Below are 20,342 nucleotides of genomic sequence, written 5' to 3'. Positions count from 1 at the left end.
GCGGAGGGAGGGGGCTTATTGAAACTCGGCGGGAATGTGAAACGTTTCTCCCGAGAAGTCAAGCCCTTCGAGTCTCAGTAGTCCCTCTGGGTCTCCCAGGAGGCCGTCCCGTCCGCTTTCGAGGTCCCTTAGCGCGAGGCTCGGTCCTGGCCAAGACGCCCACGGGGAGCACGATCCCTCTGCCTCTGCCCGGTCACTTTCCTGAACTCAGGGTGCTGGGTGGGTCTGTCTGTCCGTCCCTGAGTCGGGTACTTGGGAGACGGCGTGTGCAGAGGCCTAGGTGGAGAGGAGTGCCGCGCGCTTCTTGGAGAACTTCCTTCGGCCTCTCCCTAAGGCCCTTGGGCTGTCCTCCTCCCCCAGGAGCCTCTCCTCCAGGACCTTTCTTTCCCCTCTCTCCAAGACTTTAGACGGGGCGGGCGCTCGCAGCCACAAAGGCCGGCAGGATGGGAGGGACCGGGACCTGCCCTCCGATGCCCTGGGTGCTGGGGATCCCCGGGCTTTCTGGGTGCGCAGTCTCCTAGGGCTGACGCTCCTCAGCTCCACCCGCGGGCGGCTCCGGCGTCCGAGATGCTAAGAGAAGATCTATTAATTTCTCCGCGCAGAAATCGATGCTCTTGTCAGGGCGGCAATCGATGCCAGCCCTGCCCGGCCTGGTCCTACTTGGCCTGGGGGCCAGTGCTGGCTGGCTGGGGACAGGGTCTGATGCTGGGACCCGAAGCGCAGCGCGATCGGGATTACAGGCGGCGCCCCCACCCCACCCGGGCACCCCCAGCCGGCCAAGCGTGCATGCTGCTGCGCGTGGGCTTCTGGCGCCACCCTGTGGCCTCTCCTGGAAGGGCGGGATCTCGGCTCCCTAGTATCCCTTTTCTAGCTGTTTTTGGGCGGCCCCTTCCCTTCTCTACCTCTTCTGTTTTCCTTCCCCAGACCCTGCGCTTGGTCCTTTTAGAGTCCTATCCCTTTTCTTCCTAGGGCGCAGAGAGTGTTGCGCCTAATTTACCCCCAAGTGACAGGAAGCGCGCGCACCCTGAGGAGGGAGCTCTGAGGCCGTGGGCTGGCTAAGATGACCTGGGTGGCAATCTTTCCCCAACTCAATCATCTCCCCTCCTCCTAAATCTAAAAATGCAGCTGCTTTAGCCTGGGAGAAATAAAGTATCAACTTCCCTAGTTTTCCCACCCCCAGTACACGACTCAAGCATTCTGCTGCGGCCCCTCCGCGTCTCAGGGAGCTGGAGGGATTCTGGGGGAGAAGGATGGCACTTGGGGCCCCCCAAAGGGTAGGGGCCGAGTTGGGGGGCGGCAGAGAGGAGGGGGCGGGGCTGGAACCGAAGAGGGGCGGGGCGGGGCCTAGCGGGGGCCGCTGGCTCCGCCCTTTCGCCCCGGCTAGGTCTTTAATACCGCGGCGCGCACATGTCGGGGGAGGCCGGGCAGCTGCCGCTGGGAGCGCACGGACGGCCGCCGGGTCCCGGCCAGGCCGGAGGCGCCGTGATGTTGCTAGGCCGACGGCGCGGGCAGCTCGGTGGGCACAGCCGGGCCACGGGACCGAGCAGTCTACTGGCCTGGCTGATGCTAGCATCCGCGGGCGCCGCACCCTGCCCAGATGCCTGCTGCCCCCACGGCCCCTCGGGGCTTAGCTGCACCCGGGCTGGGGCGCTGGATAGCCTCCTCCACCTGCCGGGCGCCGAGAACCTGACGGAGCTGTGAGTGTCCGGCGGGCAAGGGGCGCGGGGACAGAAGGGTGTACCTCTGCCCCAAGGGCGCGGGCTCATTGCCTGCTTGCTGGGTCAGATGGGGTAGGCGCGGCGGAAGACTAGCTCAGCGCAGTCCTCAGCGGTGCCCAGTCGTTCCTCCGCTGTCGCCGCCTGTCCCTGCAGACCCCGCGGTCACTGCCCAGACGTTGCCTAGGGCTCAGGACAGCTGGGGCGCTCTTGGCTTCAGGGAGAACAAGGGAGGCTCTCCGAGGAGGGGGGGTCTGAGAAAACCCTGCCGTCTGAAAACCGTTTTCGGGAGCTCAGCCACGAGTCCTAGCTCTGCTCCATGGAAGGGGATGGTCAGCGGAGGAGAACCCATCAGCTCTGCACCTTATTGCCCTTTTCCTTTTCCCAGGGAGGGGGGTGGGTTTCGTTGTCATGACCAAGCAATACCAGCTCTTCCCCTGAAATTGGGAATTGAGCTGGAATTGGTGGGTGTCCTGGCTTGGTGGTTGAGCTCTCCTCTCCTCTCAGGGCTGAGAGGAGAGTCCCTTTAGGGCTCAATTTGGGAGGAATCTCCAGCATTCTGCAGTACTCTGACATCCTGCAGTAATTGGTAACAAAATACTCAAGTACTTTTTAGCAGGTGGTGAAACCTATGAGAGTATATTCTGTAATAACTGGCAGAGAGATATTCAGGCATCGCATAGCGATGGCTAGAAAATACTTGGTGTTCTGTGTTGCTGGTGGGGCCCTCAAGACCTCCAGAAGAAGGAAGGAACTGCTGGAAAATCCTCCTCCCGTATCCTCGGGCTTAGGAAGAGGGCAAGGAACCCTGGCCTCATGCTGTGAGGGGGTGGAAGGCAGCCCTGACGCAGGGGCCATCACTGTCTGGGAGTTACTTGAGCAGCCTGTGATAATCAGCACTGAGTTACTCGGGTATCTCATCATAACTAACGGGAAGGTATTCAACATCTTTCTGTAATGGCCCTAGGGAGACCAGGAGGAGAGATGGCCGGCGTCTTCGTCTGGGCCTAGGACCCCGCATGGTGGGAGGGGACATGGGGTCCAGGCTGCCACCCCCTGTCCAGTCCATTCATCACCCTGGGCCTTCAAACAAGAGCCCAGGCTCCCAAGTGTTCCACATCGATGTTCCCACCTCCCATTTCCCTTCCAAGCCCCAGGTGGGTCCAGGAAGGGACGGTGGGGAGGAGAGGCTGAGGAGGGGAGGAGGACAAGGCTGGGGACTAGGAGGCGTGCAGGGCGGTGAGCTGAGATGTCCCTCTGGGTGGGGCAGCAGGCTGACCCACCCACCGCCTCTGCTGCCTGCCGCCGGGTCCCCTCCCTCTTCCCTCACCCGGGGAGCTAACGAGGAGATAATGGACTCGAATAGACAGATTGATTATGAATCCAAGCGAATGAGGCAGCTTTGAGACAGCTTTGAATGTACTGCCTGACAGCTCGCACACCCGCCCGGCCACTGCAGCCACTGCCTTCTCACCCCTTCCCTGGGCCCCTGCAGCTCTCAACTCGCTGGACAGGGGCTGGAGTGGGGGACACGGGGACTGACGACCTGATACCTGGCTGTCCTGCTGGAGACAAGGCTGGGGAGGAGGGTGGCAGGTCACCCAGGCTGGTCTTGTTTTTTTCCCAAGTTAGGGGAAGTAAGAGGGTGGAGGGGAAGATTCTGAGAACAGGCAGTGAGTCAAGGGCCCCTAGTTCATGTTGGGGGAGCACATGAACACGCCACTGCAAGGCAGCTGGAGTTCTCAGGAACTCCCTGGCATGCTACGTCCAGGAACAGGGCAGGGCCCGGGGTGGCAGCCAGCCCCCATCCCCACATGCCGGCTCTTTCTTTCTTATCTCCTTATCTTGCTTTCTCTGGCTCTCTGTCTTTATCTCTCTGTCTTTCTGTCTCCCTTTTCTTATCTGTCTTTCTCTTTCCCTGTCTTCCTCTCTCTGCCAGTCTCTTCCTGTCAGTTTCTTCTTTTTGGTGTCTGTTTCACTCTCTCTTTCTGCTTCCCCCCACCCCCTCACCCCCCACCCCAGTTGAGCCTTCTCATCTCTCTCACTGTGTAAGTCAGCCAGTTCATGCCTCTTCTTCTCCCCACCCTGACACATACACACACACACACATACACAGATTCTGTCTTCTCATTGCCCCTCTTCTCCTTCCTTGTTCGTCCTGGGTGCCTCCTGCGGCAGGGAGGGGCTCAGGAGGTCCCTGACAGCCTCTGTGTCCCTTGTCTGCTCTACAGAAAGGTGTGTGTGTGTGATGTGGGGAGAGGTCTGGGAGGTGAAGTAGAGGTTGCTGCCTGAGTGTGGTGACAGACTAGTGGCTTTGAGGGGGCAGAGAGTATGTGGTGTGCATGTATGTGTTTGTGTGGTGTGTGGTGGGTGTGTTGCGGTGTCGGTAAGTCCAGATAGTGGCTCCTGAGCAGGCGTGTTTGCATTAGCTCCAGGCTTCCTCTGTGCTGGGTGGGGCAGGGGCACTGATGAGCCTAGGCCCTTTGTGGAAGCACATGTTTCAGGAGGGACCCCCCTCCATTGTTGAGCATATGCGGGAGAGCCCCCTCTTGTGCATAAGCAGAACACCAGGCTGAGGATGGATTTGTGTGCTTGTGTATGTATCTGAGCATATGTTGTGCACATGTGTATGTGTGCACCAGATATGTGTGAGGGTTTGTGCATATGTGTGTGCCCTGTTATGGTGTGAACATGCATGTGTGTGCATGCACACGTGTGTCTGCGCATGTATAAATGTGTGAGGAGGTGTGTCTGTGCATATGTGTATGTCTGTGCGAGTCTATGTGTGTGCATATGTGTGTGAGAGAGCTATGTGAGAGTGTGTGCATATGGGACTGCATGTGTAAGGGTGTGAGTATGCATCCTGCATGTATGTGCATGTGCATTGTGTTCCTGCATATACATGTGCATGTGTGTGGGGCTGTCTCCCTACATGTGTGTATGCATGGATGTGTACATGCACATACCTTGAGTGTGTATGTGTACAAGCAGGCCTTTGTGTCCATGGGTGTGTGCACGGGTGTATATGAGTGTACAATGCATGCTCACCTGAAGGAGGCATGTGGGTGGGCACAGGGACCTGAGCATGGGCTTGCCCCATGACTCCCTCCTCTCTCCCACAGCTACATCGAGAATCAGCAGCGTCTGCAGCGTCTGGAGCTCAGCGACCTGAGGGGCTTTGGGGAGCTAAGAAACCTGTGAGGGGCCGGGGCTGTGCCGGGGTGGGGCTCAGCATGGGGGCTGGAAGACAGAGGGTCAGGGAGGGCTTGAGGATCTGCGGCACTGGCAGAGGCTAGAGAAACACATGGGAGGGTGGGGAGGAGTGCAGGGCTCAGCACTGGGGGCTGGAACAAGAAGAGAGAGCCATAGGTACGAGGGGCCCAGGATAGCTGAGGACCTGGGGGCTGATCTTCCCGCACCCCTCCCCAGCACCATCGTGAAGAGTGGCCTCCGTTTCGTGGCGCCAGATGCCTTCCATTTCACTCCTCGGCTCAGTCACCTGTGAGTGGCCGGGGCTGGGGTGAGGGAGCTGGGGGAGGATACCCCGACTGAGCCATTGATAGTCTTGGATTCCCCAGGGAACTGTCCCGAGGAAAGCCCCAGCTGGGTCAGGGAAGGCGTCTCACCCATTTTCCTGGGACTCCTTGTTAGTCCACTCCAGGCCTGCCATATTCTCAGCCCCTAGCCCTGCCAGTTAGAAGGTCCTTCTTATCTCACTTCCATGTTTCAGGCTACAGGGACACTTCCCTTAGGTGCCTGCCCCATCTCTCCTCCATGGGCTGTGATACACACAGTCCAAAGGGAGCAAGGGAGGACAGCAGGACTCCTGGGTTCTGGCTGGGACTCCATCTCCCTGCCACACACACCCTCCCTGGTGGGAAAACATCCACATGGCCCCGGGGATAGCCTGGGAGCTGGGGAGTCAGGTCTGCCACTCATCATCCTTCCCTTTACTGGGAGTTACAGCTACTCCTTCTGTAGAGGATGGAGTGGGCAGGAGTGACCCTGGATGGAGAAGCCACCTGAGTCCCTGGCAGCCCTTCCCTGCTACATGGGCAGGTGATGAATTGGGGGTTGCCATTCATGGAATTGTGCTAGGCACAATTATGCCAGTGAATCTTTGCAACCGACCTGGTGAGAGAGTTAGTGTTATCCCTGTTTTATAGATGTGGGTTCTGAGAATAAGAGAACCCTCTGAGGTCACACAGCTGTTAAGTGGCAGGACAGAACCAAATACCCAGATCTGCCTAGCTCTAAAGAGGGTATTCTTTCTGGTCCTTGTGTGGTGGTATCTCTCCAACCCAGCCCCCACCCCAAATTCTAGGGCAGCTAGGCATAAAGAGGGGTCAGAGCAGTCCCCCAAAGGCAGAAGGTCCCATGAGTGGCAGCCTGGCACAGGGTGCAGAGCACCTAAACCAGCCTCCTGTGTGGCCTGGAGCCAGCTCACTTTCTCCACCCCTACAGCAGAGAGAACTGGGGTTCCTTCCCTGCCTTGACTTTTCTTAGTTCCCAAGGAGGGGGTGGGAGGAGAAGGAGGGAGGGGACTCGAGGCAGTGCTTGGGGATCCTGGCTCTCCAGTAGGGGGCCAGGGAGTGTGGGAGCCTCAGTCCTCCCCCTCTTCCTCCTCAGGCCCTGTCCTGGGCTCTGTGGGGGAGGGGAACACAGATGGAGCCCCTCCCCCAGCTGTGGTCTCAGCACTTTGCCAGCTGGGGCCTAAGGGGTGGGGGAAGGGAGAGGACTGGTTGTTCCTTCAGACCCCGGGGAGGGGGTTAAGTGGGGTTAACCCTTGTTGTCCAGGGAGGGGAGTGGGACTCTGAAGAGCCTACCACCCACCCCCAACCCCGCGGCCTCCCAGGGCTAGTAGTTAGTGTTGGGGAGGGGGCGCCAGATGTCACCTTCCTCCCTGCTCCTCCCCTTCCTCGCACTGGGTCGGAGTGAGGTCGGGTCACTCACGGGGTGTCTGTCTCGCTCTGTCTGAACTCTCTCAGGAACCTCTCCTTCAATGGCCTGCAGTCTCTCTCCTGGAAAACCGTCCAGGGCCTCTCCTTACAGGAACTGTGAGCACAGGGGCTTCCAGGGGCCAGAGGAGCGCGTGCGTGTGCGAGTGTGTGTGCCCGGGTGCACTTGTCTCAGCGTGGTGGTTTGTCACTGTGTCTGTGTGGAACTGACTGAGGGGCTGAGGGGGTGGTTGCTGTCTCTTTGGGGTCTGCGTGTTTGGCTGCAGAACCTCCTGTGGGGGTGGGGGGCTCCTGCCCTGGGGGGCGTGGGGGGCAGGGCTGTCCTGGAGAAATCCTGTGTGTGCACGTGGGAGGCTGGTGGGAGGCCCTGGGCCCACACTGAGCGGACCCGCTGGGTGAGCACACAGCCTGTGTGCCCACATTCCCAGTGCACTGTACCCAGGTGTACTCGGTAGGTACTGACGGCCTCGCGGTCACACCCCAAGCAGTGTCCTCTCCTCCTTGTCACTATGCTTAGAGCACTTGCCTGGTTCCCACAGCTGGCTGTCTTTGACTTTGTTCTTTCTTTTTAAAAAATGTCTCAGTCTTTTTTTTTAAATGCAATTTTATTGAGATATATTCACACACCATACAGTCCATCTGAAGTATGCAATCAGTGACTCACAATATCATCAGAGTTGTGTATTCATCACCACAATTTTAGAACATTTTCATTTCTCCAGAAAAAGAAATATAAAAAGAAAAGAAAACCCAAAGCATCCCATACCCCTTCTCTGCCCCTGCCCCCATTATTGACCCCTATTATTGATGTGGTACATTTGTTACTATTGAGGAAAGAATATTAAGATATTACTGTTAGCTATAGTCCATAGTTTGCAATAGGCACATTTTTTCCTGTAAACCCCTCTATTATTGACTCCTTGTAATAGTGTCATACATTTGCCCTAGTTCATGAAAGAACTTTTTTATATACTTGTGCATTTAGTCACAGCCATCCTTTTCTATTTCTTTTAATAGCGTCTTGTTCCAGGCGGGCAGGAGAGGAACTTCTCCGTGTCCACATTCTCTCACCTCTAGACCTTCCTCCCTGCTGTCTCACTGCACTTCCTCCTAGTGTGGTCGTTTTATTCCCTGAGGCTCTTTAGGCCCAACACCTACACCTTTCCTGACTCGGTTGGTGTCCCCCCCTCCCCCAGGGTGCTGTCGGGGAACCCGCTGCACTGCTCCTGTGCCCTGCGCTGGCTGCAGCGCTGGGAGGAGGAGGGGCTGGGTGGAGTGCAGGAACAGCATCTCCAGTGCCCCGGGCAGGGGCCCCTTGCCCTCATGTCCAACACCAGCTGCGGTGAGTGCTGGAGGCGGTACTGAGGGCATTGGAAAGGGAGCACCTGCTTGGGGAGAGGGCAGCATGCAGGGCTGGTGGGCAAGGAGCAGGACTTGGGGAGGCAGCACTGAGGAGGGGCTGAGGAACAGGGCATTGCCTGAGCTTGGGGTCACTGAGGAGGGAGGGGTAGGAGCACTGCCCGGGGATAGGGTTCTGAGGCCTCTTCTAGCTCTAACACGCTTCGGGCACTCTGGGTGGCCAGGTGTGCCCACGCTGAAGGTCCAGATGCCCAATGCCTCCGTGGACGTGGGGGACGACGTGTTGCTGCAGTGCCAGGTGGAGGGGCAGGGCCTGAAGCAGGCCGGCTGGATTGTTGCGGAGCTTGAGGAGGCAGCCACGGTGATGGTGAGAAACCCCTTGCCCCCCGAGAGGCCAGGCAGGGCACAGGGGACAAAGAGATACACACAGGGCAGGAGATACACACTGTTGGGGAAAGAGAGGCAACGAATAAGGGGCACACAGAAGGTGAGGGACGGACAGGGGTGGCAGAGACCCACTGGGCTCAGGCTTGTGCTGTGGGGCTAGGCTAGGGCACACACCCCCTCCAGGGCAGGCACTGGCCCAGCTGGGACCAGGACTTAGGCAGCCCCCCTCTCTGGGGAGCAGGGCACTGGCTGCAAGACAGGGTCACAGTCCCCAACATGTTGGAGCTGAGAGACCCTACAGACCATCCCTCCTATCTGCCTGCTTTCTAGATAAGGAAACTGAGGACCAGGGAGGGGGCATAATATCTGTGCTTCTGCACCTGCGGGAGTTCATGGAGACCTGGAAGGAGATTCTGGAAGGAGCACCCCCTTGGTTGTGTGATAAGCATATTAGCAAAGGAAACACACGTTTTGGTTCTAGCTCTCTCGCTAAGTAATTCTCAGAGTGACTTTCAGAAAAATCCCTAATCGGTCTGCACTTTGGTTTTCTTATCTGTAAGCTGAGGAGGTGGACATGATGGCCTTCTGATGTCCTGCCTGCCTCTGGACATTCTCTGGCCTCTATCTCTGTTATCCAGACATGTCTTTGGGCACCTGCCCAGGCCTTGCCCTTGGTTCCCAGGCTGGTGACGGCAGCCGGGCGTAGCCCCACAGCTCAGCCTCGGGCGGCCTTGATGGCAAGGTCAACAGGGGCTGGCAATGGGTTGTGTACGTCCGAAAAGCCTGCCCCACCTGGACTGCAGGAGTGTACGCACGAAGTCCAGCTCCTGGAAGGAGCTGGGCTGGTGGGGCTCGGGGTGTGGACTTCAGTTTTGAGGCCCTCATTTTGGGAGGGGGGTCAGCACCAGACTTGCAGAGGCCCCTGGAACCATGCTGAAGGAGGAACCATTGGAGCCCTGGGCAGGGGAAACCAGACATGGTGAGGGACCACTGACCACTGAGTGGACCCTCCCTCTCCAGAGATTAAAGATGCCTAGGCAGGGGCAAGGGGCTGGCCCTGCTCATCTGTGAGTTGACTTTAGTTCATCTGTTTTGAGTAATTCCAGGGTTTTGCTTTTCTGTATGGGGAGATTACATGTTCGCTTCCTAGCTGGGTTATATGGAGGGGAGGGAGATCGGTCACCCTTGGTTGGGAGAATGAGAGGTGGCAGAGGAGCTCAAGAGGAGGAGTTTTGAGGATGTCAGACTCCAGGGTGATTTGGAGGAGTGGGACAATTGGAGTAGCATAGGGCAGAGTGAGGCTTTCCTTCCAGGAAGCGGTGAGCCCACCATGTGGCCAGAGGCCCAGGTCTTGCACAAGAGGCTGCAGAGCTCTTCTGGAATCTTTGAACACATATTCCAGTGGCAACCCAGGGAAGCTTCAAAGGATTCCTCATCTATGAAATTTCCAGATAAATGAGATTTGTGTACCACTTCATTCATTTTCATCCATTTATGGAAATAGCTCTCTAAAATGTTAAATGATCCTCTTCAGTTTGTAAGACAAGAAAGCCATAGTTCAGCAAGATTAAGAATTTTCTTAAGGTTGTCTAATTTTTACACACATCCATGATTTCTTAGGAAGAGAGTCCTGAATGTGATTGAATCTTTTCATGATGATTCAGAATCAGTCTCTAACCTCACTCACCATCTTCATCTCTAATAGGAGGGGATGCTTCTCCAGCTGCTTCTAACTGCTGCTCTGTTATCAGAGCTGACTCTTTGTTTCTGATCCTTTGGACTAAGATGGTTACAACTGTGTGTAAAGCAAGAAGTAATAGGTGGTGAGGTCCTAGTTGGTTTTCCAACAAGCTGCATATGAACTTAGCATTTCTGATATGTGATATCAATATAGCTGCTCAGAGGGTGGTTTGGGTTTTGGTTTGGGTATTTTGTGCTAATTTTGAGGTAACTGGTCATGTTCTAGATTTTTGCAGATCATTAGATCACAAGGAGTTTGTCTACAAATAAACTCTAAAAGAGGAGGGTCATTCTCTGCTCAATCCTCTCCCACAGACCTCTTTCCCTCCCCTTCCTGCTCCCAGCTCTCCTTTCCTTTTCATCTGGAGCCAGAGGGGCTCCCCAAAGACATCTGCTTCAGCCCTCTGCCTCCAGCCCCGGGCTGGCTGAAGCTCTTCCTGATTTCCTCCTCTTTCCCCTGACCCAGCAATCTGGGGGTCTGCCGTCCCTGGGGCTCACCCTGGCCAATGTCACCAGTGATCTCAACAAGAAGAACTTAACGTGCTGGGCAGAGAACGATGTGGGACGGGCCGAGGTCTCTGTCCAGGTCAACGTCTCCTGTGAGTCCCCGAGGACTGCTCCTGCACCCACCCCTCCTTCCCTGAAAAGAGGATGGGGCGGGGAGGGGGCTGTGCTGGAGGAAAGGGGTGGGATGCGTGTGTCTCCACAGCTGCCCCCTCCCAGCTGTTTCCAGATTCCCATGAAAACCTGATCCTTCAGGGGAAGTCCTGAGGGCTCATCAAGGCCAGCAGGACTGAGATGGATTTCTTTCTGGCCCCCTGCCCACGCCTTGCTACCTGAGGCCCCCAACGCCAGCTGCCCGGCTGCTCTTGCTGCGCCTGCAGCACTTTGTCATGCCCTTCTTCTCTCCTTAGCTCCTTTGCCCTGCATCCCGGCCTGAGAGGAAATTCACCTCCCGAGTTCCTCTTTAGGCGCCTGCCTAATTCCTCTCGGTTTGCCAATAAATTACTTTAACTCTTCTACCTCATTTTTGTTTTTGTTGTGAACTGTAACACACATAGAAATGTGCATAAAACACGTGCACTTTAAACAAGAGTAAGAATAACAGCGCTTTGGAAGACCCACCCTTTCCCATTCACAGCCCATCCCTCTCCTCCACCCTAATCTGATTTTTGTGATAATCATTTTATTGCTTTTAAAAATAATTTTACAGCATGTTTCCCTGTTAATACAGTTTAATTTTGGCTGCTTTTTTTACATTATAAAAATGGAATCCTTCTGTATTATTTTGTGTCTCATTTCTTTTGTTTAATATTAAATTTGTAAGATTCATGTTGATGGGAGTAGCTGTATTTCATTAAATTGACTGCTGAATAGTATTCCATTGTATGAAAAAATATATATATATATACTTCCTATTATTGAGGGGCTTTTTCCCCTAGGTTGAGTCTATTTCAAACCCATATCATTTTTCAAAAATGTTTTTTTAACTGTTTTTTTTTTTTTTGGCTTGTTTGATGTTTAAGCCCCCTATCCCATCTTCTTAAGCTTGATTATGCTGAATTTTTCTAAATCCCTTATCCAAAAGATTCGATAAGCTGGTGTCCCATTTCTCTAGGTCTGTTACCCTACGTATTTCAGGCGCACTGCTTAAGTTCTTTAAGCCTCTGAATTGTATAGGCCTGCTGCCCGATTTATTTAAGATTTAATGTCAGCTTTCTTTGGAAGGCCTCTCCTTGTGAATCCCTTAGGGCCTGCTGACCCATTTCTCTCAGGCCTGCCACCCGATCTCCTGCTCTATGCCTATGTCCCTGGACGTGCCGGGGTCTGTGCCCGGGTTCACGGCCCCCTGATTTCTCGCTGTCACTGTCTCCGGCCCGCAGTCCCCGCCAGCGTGCAGCTGCACTCGCCCGTGGAGCAGCACCACTGGTGCATCCCCTTCTCGGTGGACGGGCAGCCGGCGCCCTCTCTGCGCTGGCTCTTCAATGGCTCCGTGCTCAACGAAACCAGCTTCATCTTCACCATGTTCCTGGAGCCGATGGCGGCCAACGAGACCGTGCGGCACGGCTGCCTGCGCCTCAACCAGCCCACCCACGTCAACAACGGCAACTACACGCTGCTGGCCGCCAACCCCTCCGGCCAGGCCTCTGCCTCCATCATGGCCGCCTTCATGGACAATCCTTTCGAGTTCAACCCCGAGGATCCCATCCCTGGTGCGAGGGCCACCCCAAACCCTGCCCCAACTCCCTGGGCTCCACCTGGGGAACAGATGCAGGTGTCCAGGGGGCCCAGAAGCTTGGCGTGCCTGGTCCCAGACAGAAAAGAGCCTGGACTTCTTCTCTCTCCTCCCCCCCACTGACCCCTGTCTAAGCCCCAGGACTCCTTAACCCCTGAGCTGTTCCATTCACTTGGGTCGGCTGAAGAGCGAGCCATGCAGCAGGGTGTCCACAGTCCAACTGGAAAAGGGCTCAGATGCATCTTATCCCTTGAGGTCCAGCAGCTCCCCTTCTCCCCATTCCATCTCCAAGCCAGGAAGGGATGAGTCCCAAAGGGGACAGGGGACTCACTGCTCTCCACCCCCAACTGACTGCTTTCTCTCCTCCCTCCTGCTGCAGTCTCCTTCTCGCCAGTGGGTGAGTAGCCCAGGCTGGAGGGCAGGTCTGTCTGGTCCCTGGAGCCACAGCTGGGTAGAGGGTCCACTTGACTTGATCCCTGAGGGGTCAGCCAGGGCCAGGGGGTGGGTGGCTGGAGGAGGCTCAGTTTGTGCCCGGGCCCACCCTTCCTGCCCTGTGTCCTCACAGATGCTAATAGCACATCAGGGGATCCGGTAGAGAAGAAGGATGAAACAGCTTTTGGGGTGAGCCTGGGAAGTGGAAGCCCTTCTGGGAGTTGGGAATCAGGAGGCTGGGCCAGCGGCTCATCTGCGTATCATTTCTGGTCAGAGCATGGAGATGACCACGGTCTGGCCAGAGCTCTGCCAGCCACCCTCACGGCCATGACTGGGGCCCTCAGGGGGAGGAGGAGGCAGGTTTGAGGGCCTGGCTCTGAGCTCCTATGCAGGGTGGAGAAACAGTTTGCTATGGGGGGAGCTCTGAGAGATCCGGGGAGCCCCTTGGATCTAACCTCCCCACCCCCAGGTCTCGGTGGCCGTGGGCCTGGCTGTCTTTGCCTGCCTTTTCCTTTCTACCCTGCTCCTTGTGCTCAACAAATGCGGACGGAGAAACAAGTTTGGGATCAACCGTGAGTGGGGAGCTGCAGAGGGGATGTCTGTGCTATTGGCTTTGTTTCTTCCTGGCTTTCCTTGACTCTGGCCTCTGTTTAGCGGGCCTGTGCACCCATGGAGCTGTAGGGTGCATGAGTGTGGTTGGAGTTATATATGAGAGCCTGGCTGTGGGGCTTGTGAGTGGGTGTGAGTGTGTGGGGGCTGGTGCTGGGGGCAGTTTCAGAGGTAGCAGCTGCTAATTGGTGGCTGGATTGTAGTCAAACACTAAGTGGGTCTGGGAGGTCTGGGCTGGGCGGGGGGTGCGGGGAGCAGTAGGGGGGAATTCTTTGGTGCCCATGGGGCCTGGGGTTGGATGAGCCAGACAGAAAGAGGTGGTAGTGCCTCCCCTTCCCCTGCTGCTGTCTTGCTCCCTAGCTCCTCAGTTCCTCCCCTGCAATCTATGAGGGGATGAGGGGGTGGGGGTCACACTGGTGGTCAGGGGCTGGGGTGTATGCCTGGACCATGACCCTGTCTTGTGGCTGTGTCTGCTACCCAGGCCCCGCTGTGCTGGCTCCAGAGGAGGGACTGGCCATGTCTCTGCATTTCATGACATTGGGTGGCAGCTCCCTGTCTCCCACCAAGGGCAAAGGCTCTGGACTCCAAGGCCACATCATTGAGAATCCACAATACTTCAGTGATGCCTGTGAGGGGCTAGGCTGGGTCAAGGGTGGGAGTGTGCATGTGAGTGAGTGTGTGTGTGTGTGTGTGTGTGTGTGTGTATGTGTGTGTATGAAGATGTCCCTGTTCCATTAGCCATTGCCCATCCCAGGCCTGAAAAATAATTCCCACCCCTTCCACCCACCCCCACCCCACCCCCACCCCCACCCCCACCCCAGCCATGGCATATCCCCCTCAGACTGCGGTCAGCCTGACTCCTCTAGCCCATCCCATGGCCTCTCTTGTGCAGATGCAGCCCCACCAGGGCATGGGGCTAGCAACAGTGAAGGCTGAATTTCTTCCTCCTCCACCCCCTTCGCTGGGGATCCTTATGCAGTGCCCAGTCCTGCTAGATGGTCCTGGCCTTGTGCCTACCCCATCCCTCCCCAGACTGCGGCTCCCATCCCTCCACCCCCTCCCTAGGTGTTCATCACATCAAGCGCCGGGACATCGTGCTCAAGTGGGAGCTGGGCGAGGGGGCCTTTGGAAAGGTCTTCCTTGCCGAATGCCACAACCTGCTGCCTGACCAGGACAAGATGCTGGTGGCTGTCAAGGTAATAAGACCTTTGACAGCCTGGGTCCCACCTTGCAGAGCATCATCGTACCAAGGCAGGGTGCTCGAGCTGGGGGCTGGGATTGGGCAGGCCACCCTGGATGTGGGGAGGGGAGGGCTGGGGCCCCTTTGCCACCCGTCGCTCAGTCCCACCCCACCCCCTGCCGTCCAGGCGCTGAAGGAGGTGTCAGAGAGTGCCCGGCAAGACTTCCAGCGGGAGGCCGAGCTGCTCACCATGCTGCAGCACCAGCACATCGTGCGCTTCTTTGGCGTCTGCACCGAGGGCCGCCCGCTGCTCATGGTCTTCGAGTACATGCGGCATGGCGACCTCAACCGCTTCCTCCGGTAGGAGCACCTGGCCCGCCCTGCCTCTGAGCACCGGCCTCCCCGCCCCACAAACACATCTCCATTCTGCTGGTCAGTCCTGGGGTCCCCCGTGGGCCCTGCTCCATGCTGGGCTACGCACCGAGAAGTGGAGCCAAGAAGGAGCAGGCAGGTGCCGTGCTTGCCCCCCAGGAGCTCTCAGGTGGTCGGGGAAGCAGATTTGTGTGTGTGGGAACCATCGGTGCACAGAAGAGAGTGGATGTGGCCAGGGTGGTTGCCCCGGCTGAGGCCACGAGCCAGTACTACAGGACCAGTGGGCTTTGCAGAGAGTGTGTGTTCATTCATGTATGTGGGAGGGGGCAGTTTAGCAATGACAACAACAAACACTTCTCAGGCACTTTCTCTGATCTAGGCACTATGTGAAGTGCTTTACAATTCATTCTCATTATGGCTCTGTGTGCTTTACTTATATGTATCTTATACAATAATATAAATATTCACTTTTCATAGTCTCCAAGCATATATGGCAATTTATATTTGAGAAAAGTTACTAAAAATGGACTTTTGCATTTTTAAGTTAGGAATTCATGTCTTTGGCTTTGAACAGAACAACTCTGATATGCCTATCTATTTGTGCTGATAATTTAAATAATATTGACCAATGGGCCCATTTCATAGATGGGGCTTAACAAATATCTGGTATAAAGGAAGAAAGGTATGAATAAGGAGAAAGTTGGCCAGTGGGAAAGGGCATTATTTTAGCAGGACTGGGCACTACATAAGGGTCCCCAGCCAAGGGGGTGGAGGGGGAAGAAGAAATTCAACCTTCACTCTTGCAAGAGAGGTTAAGGGCTTGCAGCTAGCAAATGACTGAGGGGGCTTGTAACTGCAGGCCGATTCCCTCCCATCAACCCCTGGCTGTCTGTGGTGGTCTCACTCTCCCTGTGGTGAGCCCGTCTCTGATGAGATTGGTCCCCTGTGTGGATGGGGCAGTGTGGGGCAGAGGGAGGGTCAGGGTTTGGAATTGGGAGGTCTGGCCTCAAGTCGTGGCTCTGCCACTTAACAGCTCCCTTGCTGAGTAGCTTTCCCTTCTGGCCTCAGTTTCCCCATCAGTAAGAAGGGACTATGATGTTGGGTGAGAAAGCACTGTGTGGTGGTTCCATTGATGGTCGTAATTTGGTCCCCAAACCTCCCCTGTGGGAGTCAGGGGTCATTCACGCAGTCCAGCTGCAGAATTCAGCTGGGAGAGACCCTGAATCTGAGCTTACTTGGTGGTTTGGGGAGCCAGTGGAGGGTGTGGAGCAGAAGGAAGGCGAGGCCAGTCCTGAGGTGAAGAGTGTAGAGGTTGGGTTAGCTCAGAGGAACCCAAGTCAAGAGAAGGCCAGAGAGGAGCCCCTCCCACCAGATAGGGCTCAGTGCTGGCTCTGGGAATCCAGGGAGATGCCTGCATCTGGGGCCCAGGCTATGGGAGGAGGCCAGGAGAGCTCACATTAAATGCTGGACAGAGCACCAGGGGACTCAGCAGAGGGAGTCAGAAATGCTCCTGGACGAGTCTGGAAGATGTCCCCTGGGAGGGACCATCTGTCTCCTCTCGCCTCTGGGCCTTTGTATTTACAGATCCCATTGCCTAGTATACTGGACCTCCCTCTCAGCCACATCACCCACTCCATCCCTGCCCCTTTCGAATAGTTTATCCACCTTATCCTCCTTGGGGCTTGAGTCTCAATTCAGACATCCCTTCCTCCAGGAAGCCTTCCTTGATTTCCTCCACCCCCACCCCAAATGCCCATCATTGTCCCTTACACTGCACTGCTATGACCCATTTCCCTGCATCACACTCTCCACTGTAGCTTCAGTGCCTGGTGCATTGAAGATGTTTAACAAATATCTGGTATAAAGGAAGAATAAGGAGAAAGTTGGACAGTGGGAAAGGGCATTATTTCAGAGAGATTAGCACAGGCAAAGGTTCAGAAGAAGGGATATTTGGGAGTAGAGATGCATGATCAGAGATTGACCTGGAGTGGTGGCTATGGGAAGGAGGAGGGCATCCTGGAAACCTTCGGAAAGGAGGAAGACCCCACAGGAATGGCTGCATATTGAGGGCAAAGGTGAGAGACAGGGGGGTCAAGGAGGACTCCCAGGTTTCAGGCTCAGAGCCTGGGTGGGGTGGGGGAGGTTCTCTGCATTGAGGTGGGGACAGGCTTGGGGGGAAGATGCTGAGCTCAGCTTGGGAAGGACTGAGTCTCAAGTGTCCATGGAAGAGGCCTTCTCACCAGACAGGGTGGGGGCTCAGTGTTGGCTCTGGGAATGAGGGCCAGGGAGATGCCTGCATCTGGGGCGCAGGCTATGGGAGGAGATGGATGCTGGGGTTGGAGTTCAGGGAGGCTGCCTGAGAGGAAGGTGTGGATGTAGGAACTGTGGGCTCTGGTGTAAGCCCTGGAAGTGGGCACACCTGCCTGAGCATCCTATCCCAGCCCCTCTAGACAGCTACCTCCCCAACCCACCCCTGTCCTTTCCTTCTTTCATTTCCTGTTCCCTGGGTCCTCACCCCATCCAGCCTAGCTCCCCAGGGCTCCCCCTCCTCAAGCTCCTGAGGGTTCTCTCCCCTCAGTCCATCCCTTCTCCCTCCCTCTTTCACAGGTCCCACGGACCAGATGCCAAGCTGCTGGCTGGCAGGGAGGACGTGGCTCCAGGTCCTCTGGGCCTGGGGCAGCTGCTGGCAGTGGCCAGCCAGGTCGCTGCAGGGATGGTATATTTGGCGGGTCTGCACTTCGTGCACCGGGATCTGGCCACACGCAACTGTCTGGTGGGTCAGGGGCTAGTGGTCAAGATCGGTGATTTCGGCATGAGCAGAGATATCTACAGCACAGACTATTACCGCGTAAGGGTCTTCACCCCCTCCCCCCACCCCATTATCCACACTGTAGACCCCCTGGACCCCGGGGTCCCTGCAGAGACCCGATCTTACCCGGCACGCCCTCCTCTTCCTCCGGCCGACGGTGTGGGGTCTGAGACTCTCAGGTTCTGGTTTTTAACCCTCCTCCCACCTCCTCGGCCTCTAGTGGAGGAGGGTCTGTCTCCCCTATTCCAGACGGAAATGGCACCCTCGGTTTTTCCCTCTTAGTCCGGGCCGGGAGACCCAGACCCATTTATTTTTAATGAAGGGCCAGGGGACGGGGTCTGCGCCGGGAGGGGCGGGCGCGGGCGGACGCCCCCTCGAGGTGACACTCCCGCCCCCAGGTGGGGGGCCGCACCATGCTGCCCATCCGCTGGATGCCGCCCGAGAGCATCCTCTACCGCAAGTTCACCACCGAGAGCGACGTGTGGAGCTTCGGTGTGGTGCTCTGGGAGATCTTCACCTACGGCAAGCAGCCCTGGTACCAGCTCTCCAACACCGAGGTCAGCCCCGACCCGTGGGTCACCCCTGCCGGCCACAACCCCCTCCCTGCCCCTTCAGGTCCTTTTACCAGGGAGCTCGGGTCCTGTGAGATGCCTTCTGCCCCTCATCTCACTGCCACCAGGACACCCACCCCAGCATCCTGCCTCTCCTTCTCTTCCTCTCTCTTTCTCCCTTTTCTCCTCGCTCCTATTTTGCCTCCATTTAGGGTCCTAAGTCCAGGCCCAATTGGTTCTTGGGGGAGGGGGGTAGGGGTGGGCTCAAAGCACTTGGAGCCAAGATCCCCATCCCTAGATGCACCCTAGTAGGTATTATCAGGGTGGAAGGGAAAGGCATGGGAAGAGGAGCACAACACAAGGGGGGTTGGTACTGCAGCAGGAAGGTTGAAGGTTAGACTGTCATAAGGACAATCCTGCCCCCCCCTCCTGGATGGACTCAGCCAGTGCCTGCCCCAGGTGTTCTGTCTCCCAGAGCAGCAACCCCTACCCCCTCCTTGGCTCGCAGCTGTCAGTTTCCATTTCTCCTCTAATGCAGTCTGCTCCCTGGAGACTGGAGGGGTGGGGGAGATGGTTATAGATTTTAATTTTCTCAAGCACTGAATGAAGCAGTGGTATTAGTGCTGCCCATAACCCAAGACTTCTAAAGGTGTGTGTGTGGCGGGCTCCAGGCCCCTTCTCCAACCATCTCCCTGCCACTGTCTCTCTTTCTTTGGATCCCTTAGCTGCTCTAGCAGTACTTCTTGGAGTCTAACTTTGATCCTTCCTGCTGTAGTTTGCTTTGGAGGAGCTGGGTCTCCACAGAGTGGAACCCAAAGAAGGAAGTAGGAAGGGAGATTGCCCTCTACCTTAAATGCAAGCCAGCCATTTTTCAAGGCCTTTAACTGTGTTCCTGCCCTATTTGCTTTTTTCCTTCTGGAGCTGAGAGATAGCAGACTCTTCCCCTCCTACATTCAGGCCTCAACTCTAAGCTGATTTGGCAAATGTCTTAGTCCTTCCTCTTCCTCAACCCACCTGGCAAGTGGGTCTGATCCCAGCTCTGCAGGAAGCAATCCTATCCCCAGCCCAATCTTCCCAGAGTCTAGCCTTAATCCTTCCCTCTGCTCAGTGTCAGAATAGAAAGGATTCTTGGGGTTCACCATGTCCACACCCAGCGATGTTGCATGATCTGTCTTGGGAGCCTCAGTGAGGCAGGGGTAGTGCTGGGGCTGGCTTCCCTCTCCTGCCCCCAGCCTAATGTGCTCTCTTCTCTGTCTGGTGGCAATGGCCCCAGGCGATTGAGTGCATCACGCAGGGCCATGAGCTGGAGCGGCCGCGCGCCTGCCCACCCGAGGTCTACGCCATTATGCGGGGCTGCTGGCAGCGGGAGCCCCAGCAACGCCACAGCATCAAGGATGTACACGCCAGGCTGCAAGCCCTGGCCCAGGCACCTCCCGTCTACCTGGATGTCCTGGGCTAGGGGCACAGCCCAGAGGCTGGGGGTGGGTAGCTGGAATACTGGGGCCTGCCCTCTATAACCCCCAAAGCTCCCAGCACCCCTGGGTGATCTCAGAGCATCTAACTCACCCTCAGCATGCAGGAGGGGCCTGGTGGGGGCTGGGAGTGGAGGCTGTTTCTGCTTCTTTAGGCAGGGTTCCATCATAGCAATTATATGTATTATCACTTGACTGTGTCTCTTGCTAATTGTTGAGATGATGTCGTCTTTAGGGGAGTGGGTGTTGGGACTCAGGTAGGGGGGTGGCCTCTGGGATCCTCCCCCTCTCTAGTTACCCTCAGCCACCTACCCTGACTCCATGCAGCTGTCATCTCCCCCACTTCCCACATCATGGCTGTGATTTGGATCCCCATTCACCTGGTGGAGCCAGGTGGGGTCGGAGGCAGCCTCAAGTCAAGCTTCCCAGACCCTCAGACCCTAATTTCCTATCTCTGTACTTCATGTTCAGGAAGGCTGGTGCTGCAGTGGGAGGGATGGAAGTTAGGTGTCCCGGTGGACA

At 56.4% G+C, this 20,342-nt stretch overlaps 1 protein-coding gene across 1 annotated transcript; it reads left to right on the top strand.

Moving 5' to 3' along the window:
* Nucleotides 1-1,415: 1,415 nt before the first annotated feature.
* On the top strand, nucleotides 1,416-20,002 carry NTRK1 (neurotrophic receptor tyrosine kinase 1). Its single transcript, XM_037825693.1, has 17 exons — nucleotides 1,416-1,697; nucleotides 4,838-4,912; nucleotides 5,145-5,216; nucleotides 6,704-6,772; nucleotides 7,870-8,015; nucleotides 8,257-8,399; nucleotides 10,626-10,758; nucleotides 12,043-12,372; nucleotides 12,775-12,792; nucleotides 12,961-13,016; nucleotides 13,297-13,399; nucleotides 13,918-14,064; nucleotides 14,502-14,632; nucleotides 14,804-14,976; nucleotides 17,596-17,836; nucleotides 18,196-18,354; nucleotides 19,622-20,002. Exons 1-17 carry the CDS (start codon nucleotides 1,486-1,488, stop codon nucleotides 19,805-19,807), a joined length of 2,394 nt encoding a protein of 797 aa, XP_037681621.1. The 5' UTR covers nucleotides 1,416-1,485; the 3' UTR covers nucleotides 19,808-20,002.
* The last annotated feature ends 340 nt before the right edge of the window (nucleotides 20,003-20,342 follow it).

The sequence above is a fragment of the Choloepus didactylus genome, chromosome 2 (genome assembly GCF_015220235.1).
Source record: "Choloepus didactylus isolate mChoDid1 chromosome 2, mChoDid1.pri, whole genome shotgun sequence".
In the NCBI taxonomy this organism is placed as follows: domain Eukaryota; kingdom Metazoa; phylum Chordata; class Mammalia; order Pilosa; family Megalonychidae; genus Choloepus; species Choloepus didactylus.
This window is presented reverse-complemented; position numbering and strand designations above follow the sequence as displayed.

Excerpts from the sequence above, each read along its gene's own strand:
- NTRK1 (XM_037825693.1), top strand. The coding sequence starts at position 1,486 with ATGTTGCTAGGCCGACGGCGCGGGCAGCTCGGTGGGCACAGCCGGGCC. Across the intron at positions 8,016-8,256 it reads CATGTCCAACACCAGCTGCG|GTGTGCCCACGCTGAAGGTC; the intron begins GTGAGTGCTGGA and ends CTGGGTGGCCAG. Across the intron at positions 14,065-14,501 it reads ACAATACTTCAGTGATGCCT|GTGTTCATCACATCAAGCGC; the intron begins GTGAGGGGCTAG and ends CCCCCTCCCTAG.